This window comes from Pelophylax lessonae, assembly GCF_965119305.1.
Source record: "Pelophylax lessonae genome assembly, chromosome: 2".
Classification (NCBI taxonomy): domain Eukaryota; kingdom Metazoa; phylum Chordata; class Amphibia; order Anura; family Ranidae; genus Pelophylax; species Pelophylax lessonae.
In genome coordinates this window covers 197308362-197322352 of record NC_138769.1, presented here as the reverse complement: position 1 = coordinate 197322352, position 13991 = coordinate 197308362, and the positions used below count along the sequence as shown (strand labels likewise).

The 13991-nt window shown below is 42.0% G+C and overlaps 1 protein-coding gene across 1 annotated transcript in view; it reads left to right on the top strand.

The window, feature by feature from the left end:
* The window catches only part of ANOS1 (anosmin 1), a 235153-nt gene that overhangs the window by 119999 nt on the left and 101163 nt on the right, over positions 1-13991 (top strand). The window contains exon 3 of the mRNA XM_082245044.1: positions 928-990. Within this exon, the coding sequence (XP_082101170.1) occupies positions 928-990 (63 nt within the window). The remainder of the gene's footprint in view (positions 1-927; positions 991-13991) is intronic.

The window sequence follows — 13991 nt, the reverse complement described above, 5'->3', positions numbered from 1 at the left end:
CCTTGAACAGCGGATGCGCGCGGGAGTGACGTAATCACGCCTCCGGCCAATCAGATTGTCGGAGGACGCGAACCAGGAAGCAGGATGGCCGAACATGTCGGCCGTCCTGTCGCTGAGTAGACAGCACTGCGGGGGCTTTGTTCTAAGGTAAGTATTTCATAATGAGCTAGTATGCGATGCATACTAGCTCTTTATGCCTTTGTCTTACAGAGTTTTTTTTTTTTTCATTTTTTTGAGAGTTTACTTCCTCTTTGAGGGGGAAAATCTTCCAGTCCAGAAGTGGGTAAATACCCAGTCTTGTTCGGGTGAAATAATTAAAAATAAATTAGCTTTTTAGATGGTTGGATAACTGATTTGAATCTCCACTAATTTTACTGAGTGAATATTCTCAATTGGTTTTAGTAAATAGGCCCCAACATATCATATAAATACAGGCTTGCTTACATTACCAGCACCGGAAGGTAAAATTCTCATACTAGTACCACGGATGTGCCTGTGTATCAAATGTTTGAAAACCTTAATGCCATTACTGGAAGCATACTGTCAGCTTTCAAAGCTATAAATAATTAACTCCGTTAATTGTAAATGCGGGAAAAACATGATAGAATTTCATCAGGATCCAATTTCCTCTAAAAACAGACAAATATAATAAGGTCCGAGAAAAAAACATTAGAATAAATGGAAGGCTCAGAGTCTTCATGGGTGGACTGAGTCTCACCATTGCACTCCTCTAACCTTTCAGTTCACAGGAGCAGGGGGACGCTTTGCTGACAGACTCAAACTGAGTCACACCAGAAGTAATACTGTTATGTCTGCCGCTGTTGTTTTTCTCCTGGTTTTCAGTATTACGTTCCCAAGAAATGAAAATAAAACACACACTGCAAAATGACAACCGTTTGACTAAGTGTTTGTTCAATCTTTCAACAGTGCTTGGAGCCATGCAAGGAAAACTGGGACTTGAAAAAGAATAGCTGCCAAAGTCTCTGTGAGGTATGTCGGATTTATTCTGTACCAGGAAAGATTTTTCCTCCTATAAAAGATGCCATGTTGAAACTTAAAAGATGTCTTTGATATTGGTAATCCTCTGCTTTTTGTTTTGGGTCTGTTTGTAGCTGCTCTTTCCTTTCATTTAAATTGAAACAAATGTATTTTCCTAGGGGGTTATTTTTTTGTGTTACTACTGCAAAGATTGCAGATAATAGTGATTTTTTTTATTATTATAAATTCATTGTTGTTATTCTCTCAGCTTTCTGTTCTGATAAGTAAAGCCCCATACACACGGGCCGAATATCAAGCGGCATCGGCCAGTTCAACAGAAACTGGCTAACATTCGGCCCATTCGGCCGTCTTCTGTCGAAGGGGCATGACCGAAGAAGGAAAAAAAGTTAGGTTTCCCTCAATCTCCCGGTAGGAGAGAAACAGGAAAATAGCCAAAAAGCAAGAAACATGAGGAAATAGCCAAAAAGCAAGAAACAATACAGTCATATACAAAAGAAATAAAGAGTAAAATCGACAATATGTAATATACACCGTAAAATTTAGAAGAAAATATCAACAAGCATGTAGGTTGTGCACATAGGTATCGCTACCATGCTTATTATATATCAAACAAAGCTGAAGGAAACAGAGGGTGATGGGATCGACACGTTTCGCCCGAGATGGGCTTCTTCAGGATCCACTTTGTACGTATAGCTTTTATGCCCAAATTTTGAAGCAAAGAGAAATGCTAGTAGAGAGAAATTTTCGGCAGTATGTATAAATCCAATGGTAAAAATACTCTTTGCAAAAAAAAAAAGGTAGTCCAATGTAGACAGCAGGGAAGAAATTACCGACCACTAGACCAATATCAGCCCACAAAGGGCAGTACCATCACTCATAAAAACACCAGCTGGATAGGGGAGGAAGAAAGTAGCCCCATGTATAATGCCAGTACAGTGAGCACAGAAAGTGCTAGCAGCCTGGTGTGATATAAAAAATGGTGGTGCCAAAACTTAAAAAGCTCTGCTGATTGGCACCCGACCAGAGCTGACAGGTGTGTTCTGCCAGGGGAGGCGTCTACCTGTCAGAACTCCATAGCTCAGCAGGGGAGATTGCTGTACTAACATCAGAATGTTAGTACAGTGGCTCCTCCTGAGCTCTTTTTTTTTCGTTTAGTATCCTGTGTCAGTGTTGATGGGTGAATCTCTATGCAGTGCTATTGTGTTCTTCAGGCAGCTATACCCGCCGGCAGTAACCACATGCAAAAAATCTGATTTTACTGAAGTCGATCGATAAATCAATTCCCGTACATGGATTGAATCTACGTCGGTCCCTGTTGAACCAACTGTGATTCAATCCATCTAGTTTTTTTTTTTTTCAGCCAACAGATTCCACCATGCACACAAATGAGGTGTATGGAGGAATCCCCAATCAGGACACTGTATTCTGATAGTGGCACCCGCAGCTGTCAGAATACACTGATCAGCAGCAACAGCTGACTTGCTGCAGCCGTTGAAAAGTTTTTCAACATAATCCTTTGATCAGACTTCTGTCAAGCAAGTATGGTCACACATAATTAAAATTTGGCTAGTCTCTGCTGAATCAGCCAAATTTTGATCAGTGTATGGCCAGCTTTAGTCATGAGATTTGCCTATCTATATTGGTCTAAGCTGGACCATAGTAAGCTTGGACTTCAGCTTTAATATCTGTTTTCTTTAACTTTTTGGCTACCTGTGCACTCTTAGTTTCATATACTCTCGTCTACTGATGGGTCACAAGTCAGTTTGCTTATCTCTAATTGACACTTTTTTTTTTCAGAGTCAATGGTGAGTATAGTGAAGAGTTAAAAAGTTTAGCACTTTCTTCTTAATCTGTTGTTGCTCAGAACTTTATATCGTGCAATGTCCTCTGGTCCTGTTCTAAACGTTCATATGAATTCATTCTGTTTCAAGTGTTACTATGCATGAGGAATACCTTGGGTTATTCATAGATTTGTCTAACTGTCCTTTTATCATTCGTTTAGTCATTTTAGGTGAGCCAGTCTACTGCCTTAACTAGCACAGTTTGACATGTTAGGGGTGATATTGCCAGGAGGAGTAAAATGTAAGGTAGACATACAGAAATTAATATTCTCATATTATTTGTTTATCCTGGAAAATACATTGCATCTCAGTAATGTTTTGGAAGCTGTTTTGCTAAGTGTTTAGACACTTTTTACTCATCAAACCAGACTCATTTCTCTTTCATTCATTGACGGGCACAGCTTCTGATCTTCATGACCATTGGGTTATACTGCCCCCTAAAGTAGTAGGACACTAGGCAGAAAAATAATCTGGCTACACCTATGGGCAGTCCCAGGGGGTATACTCCCTCTCTCTGATATAGTTACTCAGTTTTTTTCTGCCCAGTCAGGAGTAAGGCCCTAGTTCCTTGCAGGGATCTCTGGTTCTGACAATTTTTTATTTTTCAATATAAATTTTTCTCCTGGTTTTTTCCTGTGAGATCTGCAATCAACTGCCGGACTGGGCAACGGGCTGGATAATTTAGATCCAGTGGTCACCCCAGCATGGCCAGCGAGCGCGCGCAGACCTCAGCTCCGCGCTAGGTTGGCCACGACATAGGCCCACTGGAAGGGGGGCTGGTATGCGAGTTAAACGTCTTGCGAGGACGCATACGACCGGGTCTCGGCCGGAGTTGCAGCGTTCCTCCTGGCCAACAGCCCCCCCATTTCAAAAGAGAGGAGGAGTGGTGCCTGTCTGGTTCCTGGTATGGTGAATAGCTGTCCTCTCTCTCCCCCTGGAGGGTTTTAGGTTGGACATGGATCCCTCCTTGGGGCAGTTTTATCCCTGGGTTCCCTTCCTTCCTGTAAGGCACCCACCTTCATCAGAATTGTTGCTAAGGAGTGGGGACAACCGAAGTGTCCCCATGGGGTTCCTAAGCGATTTACAGGGTGTTACCCCTATGAGGAGTCCCTTTTTAAGAAGTGGACTGCTCCACCGGTGGTGGACCTTCCGGTTTCAAGATTGAACAAGGCAACCATGATTTTGGTTGAAGAGTCCCCGGCCTTTAAGGATCCGGCTGACAGGAAGGCGGAGGATATGGCCCGCAAAATGTACACGCAAAATGTACACTCTGGCTGGTTCGGCACTGAGGCCGGTATTCACCATTGCCCTGGTGTCGCAAACTCTGACTGAGTGGGTAAGCTTTTATGCCATGACCTGGAGGGAGAACAGCTCCCCCTGCTTTTGCTGAGCTGGTAGGCCAGATGGTCCAGGGGCTGCAGTTTATCTGTTTTCCTCTTTGGATGCGACTCCCCTAGTGACTTGGCTGTCTGTTTTGGCAGTGGTCCTTCGGCGTGACTTTTGGTTTAATGCTGGTCTGTGGACCAGACTTCTAAAAAAGCCTTGACTGTTCTCCCCTTTCAAGGGGATCACCTGTTTGGGGGCTACCCTGGATGACATCATTAAAGGCCTCACAGGGGGAAAGAGTACTTTTCTCCTGCAGGCTACTAAGGGCAAGGAACCTCATTGTAGACGTGAGCCCTCCTTCTCGGCTCATAAGAAATGATTTCATCCCTCAGGGTCGACAAGGGCTCAAAGCCTTTCAGGGCCTCCTCTGGAGGATCCACATGAACCTGGTCTGGCAAGCCGAGAGCGGGCTTATCCAACCTAAGCTTCTTCAGCATGAAGGTTTGCCCTCACCCGTATTGGGAGTGGGGGGATGTCTTCGCTGGCTTCTGGACCCATGGACTTGATTGGTACAAGACAGGTGAGTCCACAAAGTCATTTGGTCCGGCTACAAGATCGAGTTTTCCTCTTGTCCCCCATCAAGGTTCTTTCATTCCAACTTGTGCCTGTCCACAGACTGCTTACAGGGTCTGTTTGGGGTGGTACAAGACCTGTTACTTCAAGGGGTAATTTTCCCGGTTCCAACTTCAGAAGGTTTTCAGGGTTTTTACTCAAACCTGTTTACAGTTCCCAGGAAGGAAGACAAGGTGCGTCCAATCCTGGACCTCAAGGCACTGAACTTCTTTGTGCGGGTGCAGAAACACAGGATGGAGACCATTCGCACGGTGGTGGAGTCCCTGCATCAGGGGGATTTTCTTGCCTCTATCGACATCAAGGATGCTTACCTTCACATTCCAATATGTGCCGGTCACCAGCACTTCCTCCGCTTTGCTATGGGAGAGCAGCATTATCAGTTTGTGGCGTTACCCTTTGGTCTCGCCTCTGCTCCTCGGGTCTTCACAAAAGTGTTAGCCCCAGTGTTAGCATTGTTATGCCAAAGGTGGAACGTGGTAATGGGCTATTGGATGACCTTCTTCTGCGAGCGGAGTCTCCTACTGCTCTATTGGAAAACCTGGAAATCACCATACGAACTCTGAGGGAGTTCGGCTGGATTCTGAATTTTCAGAAGTCTGCTCTGGTTCTGTCAACAAAGCTGGACTATCTGGGTCTGACTCCAGAGTGCCAGAGTGCTCCTTCCTCTGGACAATTCCAGAAACTGCAGGCTGCAATTAGTCTCCTTTCTGTCCAGCAGATGGTCATCCCTCTGGGCTTGCATGCGGGTGCTGGGCTTGATGGTGTTTATCTTTGAGGCGTTTCCGTTTGCACAATTCCATACAAGGTCCCTGCAAAGAGAGATTCTGGCCAAATGAGACAAGATTTCATTGTCTCTGGACAATCAGATCTGGCTGATTTGGGGAACAAAGGAGTCCCTGGTATTGTGGCTTCGCTCTCTGGGCTTCGGCTGGGCAAATCCTTCCTCCCCTTGTGCTGGACAGTGGTAACCATGGAAGCCAGCCTGTCTGGCTGGGGAGATGTCCCCGGCAAAAATTCTGCTCAGGTGATCTGGACACTGGAAGAGTCCAGACTACCGATCAATGTCTTGGAAATCTGAGCGATCCGACTGCGCTTGGGACTTCCAGTGCGCATTCAAAGTGGACAATGACATGACTGTGACTTATGTCAATCACCAACTGGGCACAAAAAATGTCCTGGCAGCTCTGGAGAACAGTTTGTTCCAGCCCTCTCCACCGCACACATACCCAGGGTGGAAAACTGGCAGGTGGATTACCTCAGTAGGCAGGTGTTTGACCAAGGGGAGTGGTCCCTTCATCCGGAGGTGTTTCATCAGTTGTGTCTCTGGTGGGGCATCCCTGAGGTGGATCTGTTGGCATCTCGGCTCAACAGAAAGGTGCAGAGGTTTGTGGCTCGGTCACGGGATCCTCTGGCGGACTCTGCAGACACGCTGGTGGCCCTGTGGGGTCAGTATCGTCTGATTTATGTCTTCCCTCCTCTCAAGCTTCTGCCAAGACTTCTATGCAGGATTGAGGCAGAAGGTATTCTGGTCATCTTAGTGGCTCCTAACTGGCCTCACCGGGCTTGGTACACTGATCTGGTGCAGCTGGTCGCTGATGTTCCTTGGAAGCTTTTTCTCAGGGAGCATCTGCTGCCCCAAGGACCAATTTTCCATCCTGCTTTACAGTCACTGGCTTTAATGGATTTGCTGTTGTACGCCAGGTGCTGATGGATAGAGGTTTATCTGAGTCTGTGATTCCAACGCTGTTGAAAACTAGGAAATCTACTTCTAGTAAGATCTACCATCGTACGTGGAAGACGTACATTGCGTGGTGTGAGTCTTTTGGGGTTCATCCTCGTTCTTTTTTGGTGGCTCGGATATTGACCTTCCTTCAAAGAGCGTGGGTGGGGGGGGGTTGAAGAGAAATTGGCCTTGAGCCGACATCAGGGCCAGGTGTCGGCTTTGGCGGTCTTCTTCCAATGACCCCTGGGCACTCACTGCCTGGTGCGTACCTTTTTTCTGGGTATCCCACATTTTGTTCCTCTAATGCGGTCAGTTCCGCCTTGGGACCTCAATTTGGTACTTTCGGTACTCCAAAAGCCTCCCTTTGAGAATCTTTGGGAGATTCCTTTGCTTACGCTGTCTCAGTAGGTGGCCTTTTTGGTTGCTATCACCTCTGTGTTCACCTTACTTGTTGATTCACAGAGATGAGGTGGTTCTTCGCCCCTGTTCTTCGTTCCTCCCAAAGGTTGTCTCTGATTTGAATTTAAATGAATACATTGTGTTGCCTTTCCTGTGTCCCAGGCCAAAATATCCGAAGGAAATTGCTTGCTTACCTTGGATGCAGTCTGGGCAATTAGGGTGTACCTGGCAGCTACGGAGTCTTCTAGGAAGTCAGACTCACTATATGTGCTTGCGGATGGGCCTCGGAAAGGGTTTCTCCGCTTCCTCTGCGACCAATCAAAAAATCCATGATAGACAAAATTATCAGAGACAGGAGACAAGACATAGTTGACGCGTTTCACAAAATCAAATTTGCTTAATCATAACACGCCTGAGAGGTCTTTTGTGTGTGTGTGTTTGTGCTTTCCTCCTTTCCCTCTCAAGGCGCACTCTACTTGGGCACTTAGTGCCTCCTGGGCTTTCCATCATCAGGCTTTAGTGAAGCAAATTTGCAAGGCAGCCACTTGCTCATCGGTGGGTGGGTGTGTTAGCATCTCCGGATGATTCTTTTGGCCGCAAGGTTTTTCAGGCTGCTGTTTAGGGGACCTGATCCTTTTTGAGGATGTATTGTTTTTTTCAGGTGGGCTCCAGTTGTTTTGGTTGAGCTCCTGTTGCCTGTTTGGCTACTGTTTAGCCTTGGGAATTTTTTTGCTGTTCCCACCCCTCATGTTTAACACTTCTTTGGTATGTCGCAATGGTCATGAAGATCAGGAGCTGTGCCCGTCAATGAACGAAAGAGAAAATAGGATTTTTGACTTACCGTAAAATCCATTTCTCTGATGATCATTGACCGACACAGCACCCACCCCTCTGTGGAGTTGTAATTCTTCTGACACTGCTTGTAACAAAACTGAGTCACTATAGCAGAGAGAGGGAGTATACCCATTTGGGCTGCCCATTGGTGTAGCCAGATTCTTTTTCTGCCTGGTATCTTACTCCTGTAGGGGGCAGTATAACCCAATGGTCATGAAGAACAGAAGCTGTGTCCATCAATGAACATTGGAGAAATGGATTTTACGGTAGGTCAAAAATCCCATATTTTTTTATATTCTTAGTAAAAGCAAATTCAACAAAGGCCTTAATGCAGAACTACACTGCATCTGAGCACCACAAAGTAAAAATGCTAATTATTTTTTTTTTAATATTCAAAGCAAACTCCCCCATCCATCCATGTGTCCATGCTTTATTTTGAATGGGAAATCACTTTAAAAAACACCCCCTAGCATTTCTGGCCGTGGCCATCTTAAGTAAGGGCAGATGATTCAAGTAGCATTGATTTACTGGACTCAATTTGCCCAAAGCTCTGGCATACAATACAGGCAGTAAGGCACGCTTAGCTGATAAAACCCTCCTCCCCTCCAGAAGACTCCTGGGATGTATAACATAATTTGCCTAGGCATGGAAAACAGGAAGTAACTGAAGAAATGTAAAAAAAATAGTTTAAAATAAGTAAATATAATATACTTTCCTATCTGTTTACTAATGCTAGCAGCATGAGGATTAAAAAGAGTGAATGTTGATTGAGTGAGTAAAGTTCTACTTTAACGTAGAGTTAAAATTAGGTTTTACAGAGGCTAGGGAGCCTCCAAACTTAGAGATTCTGCAGTGTACAGTTAGTAACCTTAACAAAAGTCTGAACTCAAGTACATTTCCCCTACTTTCCAGCCCAGGTAAAGCATTAATAAGGAAGAATTTGGGTGGGGACAGGCAGAAGAAATGAAACTTCTACTTATGTCTCTGTTCTAAGTAGTAGAGACTGACATTGTTGACCTTTCCTTCTCCTTCGTGGCTTCAGTATTTTTTGAGTCACTGATAAAAAACAAGTATGCAGGTTAGGGTTTTTTTCTGATCTGCATTCTTATTCCAGTATAGTGAATCCGAAAATACTGAAGCCAGAGACAGACAGGTCATTAGCATTATCCAAAAGGGGTCAACAGTAGCAACCTACACATTTCTCTGAGCAGAGGTTTCCTTTACCCATGTCTTCCTCCAACTTCTGCAGCAGTCCCCACTTGTCCAAGCTATATACTGCATGGTAGATGATCCGCCGTGGATATTTATACTGAAGTTTGCTCACTGACATACATGGATGCTGAAGAACTTGGAGTAGAAAAATCATGCTTGGGGCTAGACATCAATGACTCATTTCTTTTTGGCACAGAGTAAATTCAAATTTGCACTATTGTCCAACAACACATGCCAGGGACATCTATTAATATTGTTCTGTAGCCTGAAGTTCCGCTTTAATATTTTTACCTAGCAGATACAAAAGGAACATAAAAATGTAGAGTAAATACACCCACACATTTGAGATTTGATCTGTTGTTAAGTGCACGTAAAATATTTATAGCTTTTTATTTTGAGACACAGCTTTATTTTTGAGACTGAAACTTGGAGACTTTAAAGTGTGTGGTCACATAAACAGTAAGATGTTATTGATCTATCCCCACAGTTTCCCTGAACAAATGAATTTCAGCAAACAAGCATATATTTTCCACAAGCAGCTTCATTCACTGTCCCAGCCTGATGATGTACAAAAGAAATGTTCCTATTAGTCCAACCAACCCTTCATCCAGTTATCATACTCTGATGAGACAGTGAATTGAACTGGCTGGAATCATCTCTAATAAATGTTCTAAAGGGAGAGGGGTTCTTCCTATACCAAGTCATTGATATAAGATATCATGCTTTAGGTTTATGGAAATTCATCTATGTCTTAAAGGATCACTGTTGTGAAAATCTTGTATTATCAGAACGGTATGCAATAATAAAAAGATATATAAATACAAAAAAAATGGTGCTAAATCATAACATAAATCCTAAAAGAGGACATAATCCTTTTAATAGTGAAAAGTGAACAAATGTGAAAGAAAATATAAAAAATACTTTTTTACAAAGTCCCAAAAATGTGAAAAATTATATATATAAACAAATTATAATCCTTCCACAGTCCATATATTTCACAAGTCTCCCCACATTCCAACTTCCTGTGCATCCACCACCATGTGACACTGCTTTAAAGAGCCACTTACTACATGATATGGACCATTGCAATATAAATGGTCAAAAACATTTGTTAAATTCCTTTAAACACGATCCTCCAGATACCAGACATGTCTTCCATCAGGATCACTCCACCAGTGTTGAAGATATGTCAGGAGATAAAAAGTGCATGCCCATAGTGTAATCCAGAAAAATAATTTTATTGGAAAATTATTTTAAAAAGTACCGCAGCACTAGCATTAATAGCACATAAAATATTGATTATTACATGGGCAACAATAATAAAACTGCATAAAGTGGAAATTAAAGCTTCCAAAGTACCAGGCTATACTGGCTGTACCGGACTCCAAATGCCAGTCGAGGGGCATGCTTGATGACATAACGTAGCCATGCCCAAAGGGTTTTGTCAGAGAAATGAAGTCATCAGGGGACCAGCCAATAAAATAAATATAGTATTCTTATATTAAAGTGGAATTCCAGACTATACCTAACTACTATTAAAAAAAAACTACTGCCTCCTAAAATATATACAGACTATGCTGTGTAAGAAATATGTGTATACTTAGCTATTTTCAGGCCTATCAGGTCATGTCACGTGATCTCCCCTGTGCCAGCCAGTGGGGGCTGCAGGGGAGAGGAAAGAGCTCTCAACAATGGCTGATAGTGCTTCGGATCGGTGACATCACCCATAGGCTCCTATGGCCCATCCGTTGTCAGCACCCCCCTCCCCCCCTCCAGTTGATCACTTGACTGGACCAGCGAGGCCTGAAAATAGGAAAAAAATAAATACATTATATATATATATATATATATATATATATATATATATATATATATATATATATCTTTCTTACTCAGATTATTCAGCATATGTGTTAGAAGGCAGGGAGCATGTTTTAAATTAGTTAGGTATAGCCTGAAATTTCACTTTAATTAATTTTTCTATTTCACAAGCCTTTATTAATATTTTTATTCATCTTTTAATGTAGGACACCTTTTATTCCAATGATTTAAGTCTTTTTGAACTGTTGCTGCAAATTCTCAAGCACTTTGTAGTGGTATAATTGTTCCAGCCGCTGTTAGGTTGGCCATACATTATGTCACCCGTTTGAATATGTTAATGGGGGGAATCCCTCCTCTGTGCTATTGTATTTTGACAGCGGAAGTTTTCCCCGCCATCAGAATACAATGAACACTAATGTGGGCTATAGTTGTCAGTAGTGATCATATAAAAAAAACCTGATGGGCTGGTTGTACTGAGAGATCGACTTCAGTACAATCAGTCTGCCCATAGATGGATCGAAACTTCAGTTGGTTCCTGCTTAGCTCGCCAAATTTCGATCCATCTGTGGTCGTTTTTACTGTCACATTGCTAGACAACTTAGTCATATGTAAATGTGAAAAAATGTATAAAGTGTGAAAAAAAAAACTAAATTCATATACTGTATGCTTTCATTACATGTACTAATGTACGATTTGAAAAAGTAGTTCCTGCACTACTTTTGGCGATTTTGGGTGCGAGTTGCATAGACATCTGTGCATGATGTCTTCCAAGCCACACCCGAAGTCACACTGACATGCAGCTTTGAAATTGTGTGATTTCAGATAAAGTCACACGATTTCAAAGCTGTAGTCAATGTGAAAGGGGGCTAAAGCAGAGAAAGCAGAAAGTTAGGCACACTGAATTCCTCTGCTTTTTTTTTTTTTTTGCATTTAGCGAACAGAAATAATGAATCTGTTTAAGATTTTTAGGTTGTATATTTAACATACCAAAAGGGAGCAAATAAGAAAAGTTCATTGTTAGGTTTTACATATATTTTAACCGCATATAGTTTAATGCTTCCAATGGTATATTAACAGACCAAGTGGGAGCTAAAAAGGGAGAAGTTTATTATTAGTGTTTAAATGCACTTTAACCATATACAATTTTTCAGAATTCAATATTTTTTTTAGCAATAGTGAACCCTTAATTATGCATCAGATTGAGGTTCCAGTCAGTTAACAACTTGACATGGCTAGTATTACTAGTTTCAGGAGACCTAAACAATTTTCTTTTTGCCAGCTAACATTTGTGGTGCAGCTGTAGACAGCGCAATTCTCTGTAAATCTGTCTCGCTGATTAGTGATTGAACCTATATTTAGAACTTCAAAGACTAGTAATGAAGAGCAAAACACTTAGGGCTCGAGAAAAAAGAGCAAGAAAGAGAAGGCCATGGGGCAAATTAGACCCCAAGGGATAATAAACAGTTTTAATTAACTAGCTGCAAATTTGCAATTCACAGGCGGCTATCCTTTTCTTTCCACATGAGCATTGCTTTTAACTTAAAACATTACAGAACTGATAAACCCTACATTCATCTTGTTTTATTTATATAATAGAATTATTAACAGCATCTATAATTATAGACTAAATCTCTGGGTGATTAGCTGTTCAGAATATTTGTAAGAATAAAGGCTTGTTTCTATGCTGAATTAATCTCTGACCAGCAGATGTTAGAGGGTGGATACAAGTAGTCAGGTCAAAGAGGTAAAAATAATTGACCACCTATTGGGCATACACTGTGATTTTCTCAAGTGTTTACTTCGAAAAAGATGTCCTTGCTTATTACAAAATGTAGGGAGATTGTTATGAGCCCAGTGTAGCACCCTTCTAGTTAGGCTGCTTGGCAAATTTAGTTTTTGGCTTCTGCTGTAATTGTTTAATTTGGTCTGTTCAGAGTTGCACAGGCTAAGAGGTTGATTGCTTCCCCCTGCCTCTAGGAGAAGCTTCTAGAGCTCATAGCGGGAGAATCTAAGTATCCAGCTTGAATATTTATCAGGGCCTAGCAAATCTCTGGGAGGTGTGCCCAAATGGTGGTTGGATCTCTGTTAAATAAGCTGGAACACTGAACAGAGGAGTTCTTCTCTCCTCTGTGTGGGAATGGATCTCTGAGCTTTAGGGAACCGCTTGGCCATGAAGCCCTCCTTATGTGGATGCTGGGTCTCTTCTGAGGCTTAGAACTGACTATGAGTCGGGACATTTGTTAGTAAAGCCTCTATGCCATCTGCACCTGCATGGTCTTCATCTGTGCTTCCATAGACTGTATAAGTCTTTACCTACTTGTGCTACATACTCCTGTATGGTCTTCATTTGTCCCTGTACTACTGCTACTGACCGAGAAGTGTCCTCCTAAAGCTGTGTTAGGCATTTTGGAGTATCCCACACCCCGCTACCCTTCCCTGTAACAAGCTTTATTCAGCAATAACATGCAAAAAAAGAAATCCCCTAGTCAGATTTCTAAACAAAGGTGAATTGAAAGTTGCTGCGTGCTTGGTTGCCTCTGCACTGTGTGGAACCTGTGCTAAAATCCAGCAGTTCTTACGGGAGTAGTGCTACACCAAATTCCTAATCAGCTTGTCACATTGATAAATGGATCCCTGTGTGGCCCTGAAACACTTTTGGTTGTATAGCTCAAAAGTGAATCAAGGCTTTTGGTGCATCATACTTTAGTGTGCAGGATTCCTATTTGAAATGTAAAAAATCCGCGCTTAGGATAATTCTAGATTTCTAGTATTTGATGTTGGCTGCAGCCTACCTTTATACTATATTACTAAGAATATAGTGAGAATGAAGGAAAAAAGAAGGGGGAAGGTGTATGGCGCTGCCAAAAAGTGCTGATGTTTCTGTATGTCCAAAAAATAGGTATTAAAGGTATATACAATATAAATCACCACTATAAATAAAGTGTCCAGTGCATCGTATGTGTCTTCCTAATAAATGTGCAATACTATAGGATAATTCAACTGTGTAAATAATAAATATTTGTGCTGAACTGTGAAAAAGTGAATACAAAATAAGTGAGAATTGGTATGATAAGAGAAATATATGAAATGTATGAAATATACAGAATATAAAAAAAAAATAAATATATAAAATATAAAAAGTTGGATCCACTTAAATCTACAGCCGTAAAATACAAAACATCAAGTATGGCATAAATGAGGTG